Below are 18,551 nucleotides of genomic sequence, written 5' to 3'. Positions count from 1 at the left end.
TAAACATGCTTGCCAGTGGCTGTGGAAAATACATGTAAAATTACACAGCATCTCGGTTCTCTAACAGTACCTTCCACCAGCTCCCCAAATCAGAGATCCTCATGCACAACCCATTTTGTTAAAAGCCTGAATTAACAACTAACTATTATGGAAAGCCATGATGGTCAACCATTCAGGCTTAGCTACCTGAGCAGTCCAAATCAGGAATCAAAACCCTTCACCGCATGCCCAGGACAATTCCCAAATACAAGGATTGTCCACTTTATAATGTCCCAGGTAGTTTGTCATTAGGATAAAACATGAACAAGGCAAAATCTAAGATGGGAATGATCCAAGCTGTGGGGTTGTACCATGCATGCATGCAGATTACATTGGCAAGATGTCACCTGGAAACAGGCAACTGCATATTGCACAAATGGCAGTTTGCAAGTGGACCTGGAGAGCACTTCAGGCAGAGCATCACACTAATCCAAGCCAGAGATGACAAAGTCATGGATACCTCCAGCACAGTGTGCATCCATGACAAGAAGTATTATCATCCAAAGCCAGAGAGAAATGAAAATATCCATGGTTTCAGCCACTTAAACTCAGGATATTCAGGAGCAGCCGAAGCTCCCCGGTAGCTTTAGAAACTTCCTCAGTGGACAGAGCTGCTTCAGCTGTCTTCTCCCATCCAAACAGCATCAAATCCATCTTACCTGGACCAAGACCCACTAGTTTTCATCCAGGCCCCGATTTCAGCTAGACATTAGGAAAGTTGACAAACAGGACTATCCCAATCCATTGAAAAAGAGACAGAGCTAAGAATTATTTGCATAGTGACAATACAATCCAAACCATTGCACTGCCTGTCTCCTGCAGACAGTGACCCAGAGGGGGACAAAGCAGAAATCGGTAGTTCATCACTGAAGAGCTGCCAGCCCCAGGGCCCTTGAAGTCCTCAGAAGCGAAACACTGGAGCTGCGCAGAGTGCAACCTCTGCCCCTTCCTGCTAGGATCTGCACAAGGTTATGTTAACAGTACCTCATAGTCAAAAGCAGCAGCAATAACTCAGCGGATTGAAAGCTGTTCATAAATTTGATAGAAAACACAACAAAAAGTCATACAATATGGTGGAGCTCACATGCTCGGTGTGTAGAGTTTGCCCTGTTCTGGATTTCAAAGCACAAAAAGTTGCCATATGAAAGCAAAACTATAGAATATGACATAACTGATAAAATTGTCTGCACTGACATGTTTCCCTCCTGAAGGGTAACCCTCAATTACTGGTCCTAAAGCTGCACAATCTTATCAACAACCTGAGCACTTAATGTTCAAGACACAGGGATGAACCCACAGCTCCTTCAGTGTCCCAGAAAACCAGCAGCTAAAACCAACCTAAAAAGCGATGCTACTTCATCTTCCATTACTTGGCAGTCAGCTGCTAAGGAACTGATCAAACCTCCTGGAGTTAAAAGAAACCCATCTTGTAAGCAGAGATCACTTTATATGACTAAATCTCCAAACAAGTGGTCTTCCTCCTCTGGAAGCTTAAAACCAACTCTAAAATGAAATACCTCAATTTAACTCCTACAGCAATAACTTGAGAAGCTCAATCATACTGCCTTCTGTTTCCATAAGGAAGAATTTTGTGCTATCAGCCATTCCAAAATCCAGAACATTTTCATTATAATCACAGGCTGATACTACTTCTATATATTTCCTTACGGTCCTTCATTCCAATGCATGCTAAAGAAAATGACATATTCCCAATTTCCAAGAGTACACAGAAAGCCATTATTCCAGGCTTTTCTCTGTGTGTCCAGTGCTACCAGCTTTTGGGGCACAACTCATTTGTGGGCTGTTAGAGGTCTCTGCTAAGCTACCACCCTGAAAGCACCAATCAAACAATATGCCGGTATGTGTTGAGGTGTAAATCACAGCGCTTAATGTGCGTATAGGGAAAATAACAGGTAGCCAGGTAGGAATTAATTGTTATGCTAGAGCATCCATGACAAGCATATACGAAACAGATTCTGCAGTCGCTGCTCCAAGATGCAGTTTTAATACTTTACATCAGGGAGAACAAGGAAAGGGTGTCTTCCCTGTGCAGGCAGGATTTGACTTGACAAAGTATTCTAGTTAAGTACATTTCATTCTATTTATAAGAGAGATTGCTCCTGACTATAATCTGCTCAAACATAAAACACACTAAAATCGATGATAAGGATTCTGCTCCTTTTAGCACACTGTAGTAGCCTTTCAGCTAGCTGCTGTGCCTGACATTAAAGCAGCCAACTAGCCCAAGCAATTAAGTTCCTTTATTTGTTGGAAGCCTTCCTCCCTCATTCAATTTTACTACATACACCTAGGAGTCATCTGAAATATCAGAAACATGGCTTAGTTTTAAGCAGATACTCTGTAAAAGCTCTCACCTGTAGCAACAGCAACTAGATCAGACTAGCAAATAAAAAAGTGTCCTGAACATTACAGCACTAGTCCCTCCCTGGCTGAGTCCTCTGTTTCCTAGATGGCAGGGTTTACATTTAAGATGGACCCTTTACCTTCCACACCAGCACTGCTGGAGGCAAAAGCATGCCACAGGCATTTATGCAGCAAGACCTACCTGTCTCCTCTACCCAATGGCGTGGATTTCCAGCCCTCAGCGCTTACTCTTTTCTGTTTATTTGCTCTTTTCTTACAGAAATGACAATATTTTTAACAGAAGGAACATTGGACTGAAAACAGTAGGTGTAGAATTTTTCTGGAAAAAAATTTCACCCGTTGCCGCTATTTTCAAGCCAATCTTCCTAAGTATCCCGGAAGACACTAGTAAAAAAGGCTTCCTCATGACTGAGCAGGATTTCTAAACGCTCATCTGTGTGAAGTACAAGGTCACATTCATTAGACAGGAGGATGAGAAAAGGCTTTTAAGGCCAGGAAAAATGCTCAGGGACTATTAATGCTAATTAAAACAATCAGAGATTTCCCAGGCTTAAAAAGCCCTCACTTACTGTCATTGAAGAGGGCTTCTGCTCTTTTCGCGTCCATATCTGAAACAAAGAAACAGTCAGGGTAAGGCCAGGACAGCACAGACAGGGTTTCTGATATGCCTGGTCATCCTGCTCTAGTTGAGCACAGGCCACGCAGGAGGTTCAGCTGAGGGAGGCCGCTAGAGAAGCCATTGTAGCTCTCGTGGTCACGTTCCCGTGCTGGCCTTGGCACTCCTCTTTGAGGTGCTGCTTGCTGTCCGCCAGCCACCCAATATCCTCTGAGAACCAAGTACAGGGTTTCTCCGATGTTTCCAGAGGGGAAAGCAAGCACAGTGTTACTCAAGATCCACAGTTGCATGGGAGAGACATTTTTGCAGTGGAGAACTTTGAAGTTTCTTTTTTGTAAAAATTGAGTTGGCCACATTTCACTCCAGAGCGATGGCCAGAGGAGATCTGGTACTCGCTCTGCGCCCTCTTGGAGAGCAGAAGGCACTGGCACTGCAGCAATGCCACCTTATAATAGCAGTGACTCACTCTCCTTTCTCCCATCTTACTGAGCAACAGTGTCTGGTGCACTGTTAATACCAAAAGAAATAGTCAATAGCAATTTATTGCATGGGACAGCAGGTTCTAGCAATACATTCCCTCCTTTAATATGTATGTTGCATGTTTATGGACAACACACTATGCTTATGCTGACAGTAACAAGCATTGCCTCGAGGTCTAAGTCTATTCCTCTTCTTCCAGAATGCTATTTTTACCAGAGCTGCCATTTCAGTTGCCAGCAGTAAAAAGAATTTTTAAAAAAATACATATAATCACACTTTCAATACAGTTTTTATAGCATGAATGATTCTTGCACAGCATCTACATCTCCACATTTTGTGGCTGCATAGCCTTTCTCATCAGATCCCTGTCCTTACTCGCTTCCTTAATTTCTGCTGCTTCTTTGCAGCTACACAAAATAGTATCCTAGTTTTGATCCAAACCCACACCAAACCAGGAGGAGTCGCTTTTGAAAACAAAGGGCTCTGCCTCATACTTGTCACCTATTGTGCTTCTATCACTTGTGTTTTGCTTGTGGGCTTGACACTCCTCCTGGTACACAAGGTGAATTGCATGCTTGCAATCCACCATTACTAAACGTGTACTCATTAATTTCTTAATATGACATTAAGGAGATTATGACAGAAAAAGGAAACAGAACTGCAGTGTATATAGGGCTTGAATGCAGGGAATGTCACTGAGCAAAGCCAGTGCTGGGGGTGTGCTATGTGCATGCAGATGCTGCTTTATTTTCTAGGAATGGGAGACAAGTTATAATTAGACATTTATATAGCAACACAGTCTTATTCCCTATAAACAGGAATTCTTTGCATAATAAAGTTAAATAAGTTTTATTGGTAGGCAAGCAACAACTTGCAAGGATGCCTTTCAGTTAAAATGCTCGCTTGTACTTTCTCAATTCCTATGAAAGGAGAAAAACCCCTGTATTGGGTTTGCATGGCCAGGTTGGGGAAGGGGGGAGGGGGGGAGCAGTAGGCTACAGTAGTGGCTGCTGCAAGAAGCTGCTAGAAGCTTCCCCTATGTCCAATAGAGCCAACACAAGCCGGCTCCAAGATGGACCTACTGCTGGCCAAACCCAAGCTCAGCAACAGCAGTAGCACCTCTGGGATAACAGAGTGTAGAAGGGGGAAAAAATGCTGCACAAGAGAAACTGCAGCCAGGGCAAGGACTGAGAATATGGGAGAGGAACAACTCTGCAGACAACAAGGTCAATGAAGAAGGAGGTAACCCCAGGGGCCAGAGCAGAGATTCCCCTGCAGCCTGTGGAGAAGACCATGGTGAGGCAGGCTGTCCCCCTGCAGCCCATGGAGGATGATGGTGGAGTGGAAATTCCACCTGCAGCCCAAGGAGGATCCCATGCCAGAGCAGATGGATGTCTGAAGGAGGCTGTGGCCCTATGGGAGTCATCCTCCTGAGGAGGAAGGAGTGACAGAGATACATTCTGTGATGAACTGATGGAAACCCCCATTCCCCATTCCCCTGTGCTGCTGGGAGGAGGAGGTAGAAAATTTGGGAGTGCAATTAAGGCCAGGTAGGAGGGAGGAGTGAGGAGGTTTTTTTAAGTTTTGATTTTATTTCTCATGATCCTACTCTGATCTGATTGGTAATAATTAAATTTTCCTCAAGTCAAGTCTTTTGCCTGTGATGGTATTTCCTGAATGACCTCTCCCTGTCCTTATCTCCACCCATGAGCCTTTCATTGTATCTTCTCTCCCCTGCCCAGCTGAGGAGGCCAGTGATAGAGTGGCTTTGGTGGGCATGTGGCCTCCAGCCAGGGTCACCCCATCGCAATCCTTTTTTGATGCCCAAGGTGGAGTGCAAAGAATTCAAGATAAGGGTCGTAACTGGGAGAGCTAACAGGCAAAACATGAACTGGACAATGTCAGAATTTTCAGTTTATTTAATTGTGGTGAAGGGACAAGGGGGATTTTGTGTATAAATAGTCTGATTTGATGTGGTGATAATGTTGGTTTGGTGGGAATTCTTCTTCGTTGACGTGAGTGAAGTTTATGAAGACTGTGTGATAAATGTGGATTTAAATGATAATTCTTAAACACATGATTTACAGAGGTAGTTGTGGAATGTCCAGATACTTCTGCATTTCAGGAATGTTGTTCTGTGGATTTCCATAGATAACATAGCAGGTTGTTGCCAGGAAGCCTTACATCAAAATGTGGTACTACCAGACAGTAACGCAAGGCCAGCGCAGGGGTTCAGCGGTGGTGCAGATGTTACAGTTTGGCAACTTACAAAGTGAAGGAAAAAAGAAAGAAAGAAAAAAAAGGGTGCTGAGCTGCCCTAAGGATTTGACTACTTCACTTGTGTTTCCATCAGCAAGAAGTGCTTTGAAAAATCTGTCCCTACTTATTTATTTCAACTGACTTTTCCTAGAAATTCATACAACCTTCAAGACTAGCTCATCATTTTGGGTCACTAATATGTTATCCCCGGGAACTAGAAAAAAACCCAAGAAATTTAAGCAACAACAAAAGAACACCGTTTGCCTTCAAGTGCAATATTGCTAACAATGTGTTTTTAGCTCCTCTCCTGGGTGGAGAGACATTTACCTCATAATGCCTAATTATAAAGCCTGCAGTCAATTATTAACACTTAGATTATGTTGCAAAGCTCACGGAGGAGACAAAAGGAGCAACCAGGTTGTTCAGGCACAGTGCCGGAAGCAATTCAGTTGGCATGTTCTCACTGCTCTGAGCTTTGCTGTGAGTCACGCAGCTGTTCTGCAAGGCACCTGTCTGTATCTCTGTCTGCCCTTTCACGAGGCATCCAGAGAAAGAAGTACAAACCTAACACAGGCAGAATTTTACCCACTGCTTCCAGTCGGACCGACTTGTGTATTAATTGGATAAACAAGTCTTACACACACACTGCAGGTCTTACATAGGATGTCTGTACAGCTTTGATTTTTAGTATGTATCAGTAAAATATCTGGAGTATGCAGCTGATGTACTCTCCCACCCACCCACTGCTGAAGGAAGAAGGCCTGGGGCACCTGTCAAGAAATTCAGTGCTGTGTTCACAAGTGTAGAGGCATGGCTTTGCTTTACAGGTCTGCCAGATATGTAGTGTCTCGGCCACGCATCCCACACTGGGAGCTGGAACACAGCTAGTAAAGAAAACATAACAGCAAGAGAGAAAAACCTCATAGTAAAGGGAATTTTTAAGTGGAGAAAGCAGGCCTGTCTGGCAGTAGATCCAGGAACCCGTTATGTAGATCAGGACAGGGTAGTGTTAAGGGCACAATACCCAGGACTCAAAACCAAGATGTCAAACACAGAGCACACATACGTGTTTGGAAACATGAACTGGCACTATTTCCAGATAAGCTGAGCCTACAGTAGATCCCACTAGATGCAAGGAGCGCTTTGGGTTACACGATACTGCTGAAAATCAGGTTGCTTACTGGCTTACCTCATTAGGGACTTGCCTTTATTGGTTACTAGCTCGACATTTTTGGCCTGGTCAACAAACAGCATAGCTGTTTGCATTGTGCCAGCCAACGTGTTGCAAGCCCTGCCTTGAAGCAATCACTTGTAAGGCACGAGAGACAATTTCGCTGCCCTGCTTCATTTACTACTTGCCCTAGTTGTTTGCACTACACCAAGAAAAAGCATCAATTAGTAACAATTAAAGTGTCATATCTTGTCCCAACCACATAGGACTGCAAAAATAGTTGTTTGTGTCACATTCAGGAAAACAGTGTTCAGTCTTCCACTGTAAACAAGAACAAGTTCAACTTGAACATGCGTTGCCTACCTGTAAAATGGAACTTGCCATTTAATTAAGGCTTGCCTAACTTAAAAGAGAAAACTACTGCTTAAATTAAAATCACAGCAGTCTACTGAAACATGGCTTTGGGATTCCATCTCTCAGAAAAGGGCTCTGTCCTCTAACTGGATAATCAGTTTTGTTAACACAGTTATTCTGCATATTTACCAAACACAGTAACCTTAAACCACACTTAAAATTATCAGTCTTAATTTCCTACTAATGAGAATAATGACTTGCAGTTACTATTTAAGATTAATATCAGTATATAACTTATTATTCCTCAATGTATCTATTTTGAGCAAAGAAGGAAAGAAAAGAGGAGTAACCAAGAGTAGGAAAGCATCTTTATTTTGGTAGTTATTTAAATGCAATAGCCAGTTAACGGTATCTAAGGGAGTTCAGTACTCAAAGCTCATCTGAGCATCTGCAGGTTCATAGTTAACTGCAGAGTGATGATGATCAAGTTCTCTCTGAAGGACCCAGAGATTTCCGTAGAAACATGAGTTCACTTTGTCATGATTCTAAATAATACCAGTGACACTGCATCAGAAAAACTAATCCTGTGTCTACTGCTTCATTTCATCTTAGCCAGAGATCCGTGTTTATATTAAAAAGGAAAATAACTGGCAGAACTCTCAGTGACACAAAGGTAGCAGGCATTATAGTGAAGTAGTTCAAGCAAGCCAAACAAATGTGTTCTTGGGGGGGATATTGTGCATATTCAGTGTGGAAAGGGCCAGAGATGGCTGCAAAATTAAAGATGAGAAATCTGTTTTTAAAAATGTCATACAGCTTTAGCCAATTAAATAATTTTTCATGGATGTCGATTCCTGTAAGAAACTCGATTTTCTTTAAAGGTTTCCCTCCATGGTTTTTCTGTGTGCCATAATATAGCTGCTAGCTTCAAAGGCAAACTGTGTATTACATCAAGTTATCTATTATATATCATATCTACTATATCATTATATATTATATCTATTATATCAAGTTCCCACATCTTGCTTGTTTTTTTTTCTCCCCAGAGAAGGCAAGGCAGAGACTATCTAAAATGGGATATGAAGGGAGGAGAGGATTGTAAACATTTAAAATAACAATCAAGAAGAACTATGTGCTTCAGGACTAAACACATTCTTGGACACGCAGTTGAAGCTCAGCTTTTTGAAATGCACTAAGGAGGAGAGGAAGTATTTTCACCAATGACTTTCATCACAGTTTAATAACAACTTCCTCGAAAAGAGAGAGAATTACAAAATTCTCAGCTGCATCAGAAACAGGGGGCTCACCTAGTTCAGTGTTACTTAGGGTAACACCAGTGGGTGCAGACAATAAAGGATCTCTGGCAAGTTTCTGTAGGTCACCAACCTGAGCAGCCCAAAGGAACATTTCGAGTCCACCAGTCCTCCAGTGCAGAGGTGGGGATAATAGCTCTACCCTAATACTCTTTAATTATATTAAAGACCAAGAAGGCCCTGAGGTAATGGGGTGAAACGGGAACAAGAGCAGTGAGCAGCAGGTTCAGTTACATTCCCCAAAACTGTACCCAAAAGGAAATGTGGAAGTTTACTGGAAAATGGCAAAACACAAGCTTTTGCTCAGCGGGAAAGTCATGCTCTTATATTGTTACATAGTGCACACAACCTGAAACACCTCCCTGCTAACCTTCCAATACTCTTCCCCACTCTTTCAACAAGAACTAGCTCCCTAGTGTTAATGCATCCTTGTAGAAGTAGCAAAATACAGCTCAGATACAGGTGATGCAATGCTCATTCCTTCAGCATGGGAGAGTAACCTGGTAGGGACAAGACTAAGGCTTTGTACTTCTAATTATTCCTGTCACCCAGCCCGTCCCTCCCTGCTTATGCCCACTGGACCTGTCCTCACATCCATGACTTCCCCTCCCCAGTCCCATCAACTTCATCTTAATTCTTTATGCAAGGACAGACAGAGGTCCACACCTCACAGCATACATACAGCAACTCCACATGGCTGTCCTGCAGCCCACAGAAGAATCCTCATGGAAAGCCATGGCTCAGTTTTGCAGAGAGTATCCATGCTGATACAGTTTCTAGCATTATTTTTCTTCCTGGCTGTCATGGTTTTACCCCAGCTGAGAGCCGAGATCCACGCAGCTGCCTGCTCTTTAAAGGAAAAGAGGAGGGGGAGAAAGGGGATGGTGGTGTGTGAAGCAAGAGAAGGGAAAAGGAAGGGGTAAATAACAACCCAAAACCAAGAAACCAAAAAATTGTGTGTTGGGATAAGGATAGTTTACTAGAATAGCAGAAAGATACAATATAACAATGCTAACAGGACTTTAGAGCAAAAAATATATGAAACTTGATATACAATGCAGTTTCTCACCAAACCCACAACTCAGGCCGTGCCACCCAGAGCTGTCCTGGAATCCAACCGTCCCCCAAAAACTGCGTGTCCTGGAGCCACCTGCTCCTCCTCCCATCAGCCCCCCTTTATGCTGAGCATGACGTAATTGGCATGGAATACCCCCTTTGGCCAGTTTGGGTCACCTGTCCTGGCTGCGTCCCCTCTTTTCTCATTAATTGAGAAATATGAAGAACTGAAAAAGTCCTTGACTGCTTGACCACAACTAAAAACATCAGGGTGTTATCAGCACCCATTTTAACACCCAAACACAGCATTCCATCCGCTGCTATAAAAGAAATTAACTCCATCCTGACTGAAACCAGGACACTGGCCTAGACTCATGCCTGGTTGCAATCAAGGTCCTGCTATAACAGGGGCAGTCCAAATTACTTGCAACCTCTGCAGGCACAGCAGAAAAAAGGAAAAACAAGAATTGAGTGAGGAAATTAATTAAGTCCACTTATCTGGGTCATCTAAGAAGCCAGGCCAGGATGATTTCCTGCTTAATTCCCTCGTCACAAGCACATTCTTGTAAATCACCCATTTAAAAATACATTTCAGTCCCTCTCATTTCAGTCAGCCTCTCTGGACTTGCTGCAAGCACTGAAATGTACCACCTCAGGCCAAACTAATGGTAACAAAAGTGGGGGGATGGCAGATCTCCACTGCATTTCCTAATGTACAGAACCATGTCTTGTTCTTCTTCCCCAAGCTGCTCTTCTAACTAATAAAGTAGCTACCTACATAAATTGAGACAGAACATTCCTCAGTCATCCAAGTCAGACACCCACCTGCATGTCTCCCAAGGAAGACTCAGTAAGCAAGAATTTGTCTCCTAGGTTCTGTATTTTGTATTTGTAAGGAGCTTTAACAAGCCCCAGTTGCCAGATAAATAGAAATAATGACAGTTGACTTGTTGATCAAAACCAATTCATGACTCACTGTTCATGGTCAAAACCCTTGGCTGTGCACCAGCTGGGAATACTTCCTACTCACTTTGAACACTGCCAGCGATCTTGCAACCAGTTTCTTTCTTACTCCAGAAGTACATTCCCAAAAATACATTTTGGGAGACTCCCAACCTACGTGTCAAAGGGAAATAGCCTGGCAAGCTGCTCTACACTTTGCTTAATAGGGATCCAACCTGTGAGCTGGCTATTTCTAACCAAGAAACCCTGAGGAAAGAAACCTCAGCCTTGTAGGAGATGTCTTTGGTGCCAGAAAGAGGACAAACTGCAACACCTTCTTTCAGTGCTAGTGGAAGAACAAGTCCTAACGTGGGTGTTTCCAAGTCACACGACTTTGATATCTCATTTTCCTGGCTCTTGCTCTGCTGTTCAGAGGAGATAGGGCTTAGTTGACTCAATTCTCCATGGAAAAAAAATTGAAAATTTTTGTGCAGAGATCTCTATAACCTCCCATTTTTATCAAAGCTATGGCAGATGCCTGGAAATACTACTGTCCTTAATCAGGGGATTGATCAAGCTAAGTAAGAAAGAGACTTCAGAAGTAACACATCTGAAATTACCCTGTAAAAATGTATTTTTGCAGCCCTATGTAAGGAACATCTACTGTTTAGTGATGATACAAACCAGAGACAGATTTTATTGTCCTTTAAGGTTTGCACACTTGTTATTTTTTTCACATTTCTGATCAAGTTCCTCTCTTTTTGAAAAAAAAAAAGAGCTAATAAAAGATTATCAGTTTAGATTTTATTTCATCTTTATTCCTAATCCTCAGGAATGAAGAGGCAAGGCAAGTTCTATACATGGGTTGTCAGATTACTTAGGTTTGTACTGCTGCCCTGCTTCACTGCAGGTGAAGGTCCCAAGTGTGGCACCCAATTTGCAGGAATTTGTTGGAATTGATCCCCAGAGGAAACACTTTTGAGTGAAGTGCAAGCTGAGACACGGTGTTGAAGAACAAGACGATACTAACCTATATATTGTGGCCTCCAAGTTAGAATTCTTTATAAAGTGATTATAAGGAACAGGCTAATGATTTTTTACAGGCTGTTATGACAATGTTCTGAGATTGTCTCTGCATAAACAAGGATTCCAGTTGGCAAAATCAAAGCTACAATGAAGCAAAATTTAGAAAGGTCCTGAAGAGCAAGGAAAAAAATCTAGGGCTTCTTGGCTTTCTTTGGTTTAAATACTAATGTTGGACAGGAAATTTAAGGAGGGGAGAGAGAAGTGGGAAATGCAAAACACTGATCCCTCTCTACTTCCAGGACCTGTTGAAAATGGTGTGAGGAAAAGGAAAAGCTTTATAAATTGAGACCTGCATCTCCTGTAAAAGCATTGGAGTGCGCTGTTCTATGTTCTTCACTTCAGTCAACTGGGTTTTCTTAAATGGCAGCGTCAACGGGAACTTGCCTAAGCCTCATAGCACTGCTGATCCCCTATGAGCAAAGAAAGATCCAAATGGAACCTTCTATTGTCATCTCCTAGAAATGGCAAGGTATTGTTTATGTTCCTTTGTGTCACATGTAAGGCTTGCACAATGCCCTATAGGTGAGTAGTAAACCTAGTAGACAGTGTTTTATGGTTAGGCTAGGAGAGCCAAGAAAAGCAACACAAAGGTTATCATACAACTTTATCAAAGTAACAGAGATGCCATCTTTACTGAGACCAAATATTTAATGAAAACATTGTGATTCAATTATATCAGCTAATTTTTTTTTAACTAGCAGCTAATATGTTATTGTTACAGCCCTGGTGCAGTTCAAGGTCAACTATAACAGTTTTGAATCACTTCCCACATTTACCAGACGGAATAAAAGCAGCTGAGCAGATAACTTCATGAGAAGATCACAGTCCTTTTATAATAAGCATTTTTGTACCCCTTCCAATTTTATCCTTTTTGTATTTGCATTAAACTGAAGCTTCTATGTCATGACTTGAAGATCTTTTAAAAAAATAAAAAAAAACCAAAAAAACAAGAAAAGCCCAAACAACAAAAAACCTCCTTGACTCTTTCTAGCTGATACCTACATGCTTTATCTATCTGGGAGAAGTTACGTGTGCCCTTTGCTGAACAGGAACCACAGTTTATACTGACATATAAACAACACTGCAGAGAAATGTGGTTCTTTGCCGGAAGAGATGTCATCTATCACCTTGAACCATTCCAATGGGGAAGACCAGTTGGCCCATCAAGAAATGATGGGTATGTGACAGCTCATATTTGAGTTTCACAGCATTGCTGCAATGTTGTAAACTTGCCCAGTCAGGCACCAAGAGGCAGAACAAGATACTGCTCCTGGCCATTTCTGAGTGGGAGGAAGTCCGGATCCATCCAGCATGGAATCTGGCCCTTGTACTTTCAACACCACTGTCTAGCCTCTGCAGATACCTGGTGGCTTAAGTAGTCTAGTGTGGAAAAGCAATCAATAAGTACCTACCCATGTGTTATACTGTCACCTTGTGCCAGGAGTAAGCAGAAGGTCTGCAAAAACAAAGGGAGCGAGGATATGCCCCTTCCTTTCAACCAGGAACTCATTCTTGGAAAGTCTGACACACAGAAAAAATGCTGACTGCATATACCTGAAGCCAGGTCGGAGACAAGAGTCTAAGCCCCCCCCAAAACTTCTCTAACAGATCAGAAGTGTGGAAGAGGAGGGAGGCCTGCCTTTCAATATCTGTCTGTTAATCCACTAAATCAAAAAGTTAGTGCTGGTAGTTTCCATATCCTGCAGATCGAGGTCTGCTTTGCAAAGACAGGCTAGATCCTCAGCTAGGAAGTCACATAGGTAAGAACACATTCCCTTCCTTTCTGTATTCTCTGGAGAATTTGCAAGGATTTTGATCCTTCACCAAATACATTTTTTTCAGTGTGTTGGCTGTTTTCCCACTGTCATCCAAACATAGTTTCTGCATGTTGGGGCCCCTCAGAGAAGCAATAACCTAGGGAGCATGTTTGCATTGCTATGTACTGAACCACTGCAGTGAGGCTCCTACTTTTTACACTGGTAGTAGCATGGGGTCGGCACTGCAGTTTGGAGGGAGGCTAAGACTGTACTGCAAGGAAAGCAACTGCTCCAAATTATCTAAATTTAAGACTTAGGTGAGGTCTATACATTGCAGGAAAGATTGAGTCAGTAACAGCCATCATCAGAAGGGATAAAAACAAGTCTCATCAATCAGAAAATGGCAGGAACTGCCTTTAAAATAGGTAGAATATACTTACTCAAGACGGTAGAAGATCTGACAGCTATTCGCAGGGGCCCTGTGTATTTTTTCAGGCCCTTCAGTAAGATCCTTTCGACTCTCCCTCGCAGCGCTTCTCTAGAATCCGTGGAGGAGAACCAGAATGTGAGCAAAGCCTCTGCCATCACACCTTCAGTATCTGGGCTACAAACCAACAAAACACAGTCTGGTTACCTTCGGCCCATTTCTGCACTTCTTAGTCCTTATCTTAGCTCCTCTAGCAATGGCAATGTAACGTAAAGGGTTAGATGTTGTTTGAACATTTAGTGCATTTTTGAGAAAAGAAATTGCCAGAAGAAATCCAAGGGAATTCTGAATGATCAAACATGTCTTAGGCTTCTTCTGTGAACAAATGGCCAGACCAGTGTTCTTGTGGAGTCTGAAAGGCAGTCATTGACTACACGCTTCGGACACAAGAGCAGGAGTGAACAAACCCATTTGATTGCAACGAAAAGCTGGATACACATCACTTCAGAAATGCCAGGTAGATGGTTAATGGTACCCAGACAGACCTTTCCAGGGGTCTTTAACATCTCACTGAAAAGTACAAGCAGCACCTACACCAGGACACACAATTGCACAGTTTCAATGTAAGATCAGAGGGGGGAAAAAAGGAAGAAAACTCTTCTATGAGATTGAATTCACCTGATAGTAAGCAGCATTTATTTTTCCTTAAAGCATTAGATATTGCAAGAGACAAAATGCAAGACCATAAACACTAAAGTGTCTAATCTGGCACAGTAAATCTTGCCCTGTGCTTGCAGAGGGCTTATTCTTGGTCATTACACAGGTAAGATAAGAACATGCACTGAGAACCTTCTCTCCTGTGTCTTGTCTTCCTACCTGAGCCAAGAAGCAGTGACACAACCCACAACAGGTGGAATCCCACTTACTTCATACAGAGGGCAGGATAAAAGCGGGTTGCTCTGTCTTAAGCATCACTCAGATAGGAAAAGAGAAAATCTTCTAGTTACATCTCACTATCTTGGAAATTTGTAAATATATAAAGGAAAAGGCCAAGTAGCTTATACACAAATCATACAACCAGGCTGTGATCTTCGAAGGGAACACGCGCCAAAATGAAACAGGCATTTCTGCTGTCACCAGTGACAGGCAAATAAAAGGCCACGTGTTAGGAACACATCAAGGCACGCTGAGTGTTTCATAGCTGAGCAGAAGGATGCATTCCTTGCCTCAAGGATCTCATAATTAAGACTGAGTAGCTATGTGTGAACTTTCCAACAGGCTGTTTTTTTATCCTTGTGCCAACTTCAGTGTGATTGCCACTCCAGTTTATTTTCCAGATACTATCTGATCCAACTGTGGGTGTTGCTCTGCATTTCTGAGGTGTTCCCTTGCCTCTCCCCCAACTCCTCTTCCTGTGCTGTGCCACACTGGAATTACTGTATCAACTCTTGCAAGTGCACCACACCTCTCGAAACCCTCAGGTAAGTACAGTCGGCCTTGAATCACTCACTATATAGCAAAGGTACGGAGCCAAAGACACCTCGTCAAGATTTGGTTTGTCTTTCTTAGTGGGCGTTATTATTAGTGCATTATTTATACAGAGCCCAAAATTATGCACAGTACTTTCTAAGCAAATTCAGAGGTCAGAGGCATAAAGGTAGTATATTTGAAAAAGCAAGCAAGCTTTGACACTTACAAGTCTTGCATCCAACACAGCAAACACCTCAGTCTGTCATGGAAAATGTTACTTCTCCCTACAGATTCTCAGATCCTCAAATCACCTTGTTTACACTTATAACACTCCAGTCAGTGTTCCTAAAGCTACATTCAAATAATGACTCGTGTGATTTGCCTAACTGAGGGTTAAGCTAGAGGTAGAGCAGGAGGTAGGACTTCACAAACCATGGAAGAGCAAGTAGGAAGTGTGTTCACAAGAATAAGATTTTGAGGCTGCCATTGTTAGTCTTGCAACTTTAGCATGTGATTATTAACACATTCAACATTTACTTGCAAAGCAATGGGCACTGTCACTCATGAACAAGACTTTAGTATTACAAGAGACAGTTCTAGATAAAGGTCACTTTCAGCCCTCAACAGTGATCAAAAAATCATCAGGTATTAAGAGAGAATAAAAGATACAAAATCCCCACATTACTCACTAATAATCCCAACCACAGGTCTGACCCCTTCCTCTCAAAAAGCAGGGACAGCAGACCTGAAAGAGGTACAGAGCAGGGTGACAAGGAATAGCTCCTGCAAGGGATGGTTGAGCAGGCTGGGGTTTCAACTGGAAAACCAAACCAAAACAAAACAAAGAGTAGACCTCATGGGGTACAGGAGAGAAAAAGAATATGATGGGAGTGTCTGATAGCACTAATTGCATGGAGAGAAGGGATAGAGATCAACTTTTCATCACCTCTTCCAGCTCAAGAACTGGGGACCACTGAATGATCCCAAGAAGGTGTCTCTTCACAAGTACTTCCTTACTAAAGGATTGAGGTGCATGAATTTCAAGAGCCCAGGGGAGACTGGACAAGTCCGTGGAAAATAACTCCACTGGGGGTTACTTAACCAACCAACCACTTCAGGGAGTCCCAAGTGGTAAATAGCTGGAGGTAGGGAGCATACCAAGAAGTAGTCATCATACATGTCTGTTGTGTTGCTGCTGTTCCCTAGGCACCTACTTAGGCCAGTTTTTTGAAACACTTTAGTGATAGGTGAGACCTTCTGAACCAGCCATGCTTTACTTGACAAGCCCAGCACAGTATCATTTTAGTTCTAGAATTGCTGTCTGCATTATATTGAAGGAAATAGTTTTGAAAATGCTCTTTATTTTTAGATAGTTTACGTTATATCTGCTTTATTAGCAAAAGCTTGCTCAAGATCTGAACACAAACTTTTCTAGAATTTGGACTGACTGAAGTTTATTTTCTGCATCAAGATCCAAAGGAGGGCATAGTTCACAATAAGGTTATGCTTAACTGGGGATTATGCTCCGATGTGACATAAAATACACTTTCCTGGGTCAGATCAGGTGGCTCTCTAACTGGGCTTGGTGCACATTTCTTTTTATCTCAGCTGTGTGCATTTATTATAGTCTCACATACCTCACTCTGATTAAGCGTGAACGGATGTATTTTTTCCTTAAAATGGAATTGTAAAATGTCTTGTCGATCTGTTGAAAAAAGAAAAATATAAGATAACAACAACAAAGGAGGGAAATGGACATATTGCTGGAAGGAGTGTGCAGAAAACAGCATTCAGTTACAAACTGTTTACAGAGCCAAGAACCACAATCCAGCCCAGCCTCTAGATAACATTTTCCACAGACTTTTCCATACCATTTCCCATTTGGCCTAAGGCATGCCATAAAAAGTTAAATAGTTTTTCTAAATATCCTACATCAGTGTGCCACTACAGTGTTGTCCTGACCACTCCAGGCATAAGGAGAGATATTTGTAAAGAACCTTGAAATGTGCTGCTACAATCTTCCAAAGCACAGCCTCTGTTGGCCTATATATGGCCAACAGAAAGGTTACAGCATGCTGTGCTACGCTCTGCCCTGCACCTCTCTTGTAGGGGTCCTTTCTGATACACCACTTATCCTTGGTCCTATAGGAATCTGTAGAAAAGCCACCAGTGATTGCAGATTATAACCCCCAGACACCTTGTCATTTGCCACATGCTAGAGGAATTGTCCTCTGAAATCAGAAATCTAGGACTCATAAGGAGTCAATCCCCCAAATGACATCTTTGCTGGTGCCTGCTTAACCACATCCTGCTTTAGGCTGAACGTTGTCTCGGGATGGCGTGATCAGCCTGAGACAGCGCGGTGTGATATGACGTGGCGTGAAGTTCTGCCAGGAATGGCTTGGGGTCGCTGAAGGGTTGAGAAACAGCAAAGTCACTGGTGAGTTATGCAGTTCCTCGTATCGGCAAGAACCAGTACATGGAACTCCTCCTGTAAACATTAAATGCATTACAAGCTACATCCAAATACTTTACAAAACCTTGCAACCTGTCTTTTTTTCTAGATTTTACCCCCAAAATGCTGCCTGATTTAGCCGAGTTTCCATATATCCTGTCTTCCAGATGAAAGAAAACAGTAATGGTTTTCTAACTTCTAGTACATTGAAAACTTTCAGATGCACAAACCAGCATGTAAGCGTGAAATCCAGGGATGATTTCTCCCAAAGAACACAAAGTCCTTCTTTCCAGCCTTTGCTGCCACAAGATGAAGCCTCATGTCATTACACAGTGATGCTGAAGCAGAAGAACTTAAAGATGAAGACTGCATATTTTAGTATCTTAAGGTAATTTTAAGTATATATTAGTAAGGAAAAAAAAAGAACATAAGTTCTTAACAGTCATGCACTGAGCTGATCGTTTATCTTGCTGTTACTGGCAGTTATCTGGAATTACTCCAGCATTTGGAACTGACAAAATTCTACAGAAAATATATATCAACTGCAACAAACTATATGCAGAACATGCTTTATCCTGTCACTTTGTGGACTGCTAGCTTCTACCACTGCATTTTATGAGGCATACAGTTAGAAATATAGTGGTTTGTTTCCTGTAACTCTGCAGCCTGTTCCACCACCCCTTGGTTATCAGAAATATTTACTCTCAGACAGAAAGTTATTTTTATTTTTATTTTTTATTT

At 42.3% G+C, this 18,551-nt stretch overlaps 1 protein-coding gene across 1 annotated transcript in view; it reads right to left on the bottom strand.

Moving 5' to 3' along the window:
• Positions 1–18,551, bottom strand: part of LOC311191338 (transmembrane protease serine 11E-like) — a gene marked incomplete at both ends in the record, with an annotated part of 42,984 nt that overhangs the window by 3,896 nt on the left and 20,537 nt on the right. The window contains 3 exons of the mRNA XM_084263494.1: positions 2,994–3,032; positions 13,899–14,062; positions 16,993–17,060. Of these exons, the coding sequence (XP_084119620.1) occupies positions 2,994–3,032; positions 13,899–14,062; positions 16,993–17,060 (271 nt within the window). The remainder of the gene's footprint in view (positions 1–2,993; positions 3,033–13,898; positions 14,063–16,992; positions 17,061–18,551) is intronic.

This window comes from Gallinula chloropus, assembly GCF_964237585.1.
Source record: "Gallinula chloropus genome assembly, chromosome: 4".
Taxonomy (NCBI): domain Eukaryota; kingdom Metazoa; phylum Chordata; class Aves; order Gruiformes; family Rallidae; genus Gallinula; species Gallinula chloropus.
The sequence above is the reverse complement of the archived record's forward strand: the minus strand, read 5'-3'. Positions and strand labels throughout refer to the sequence as shown.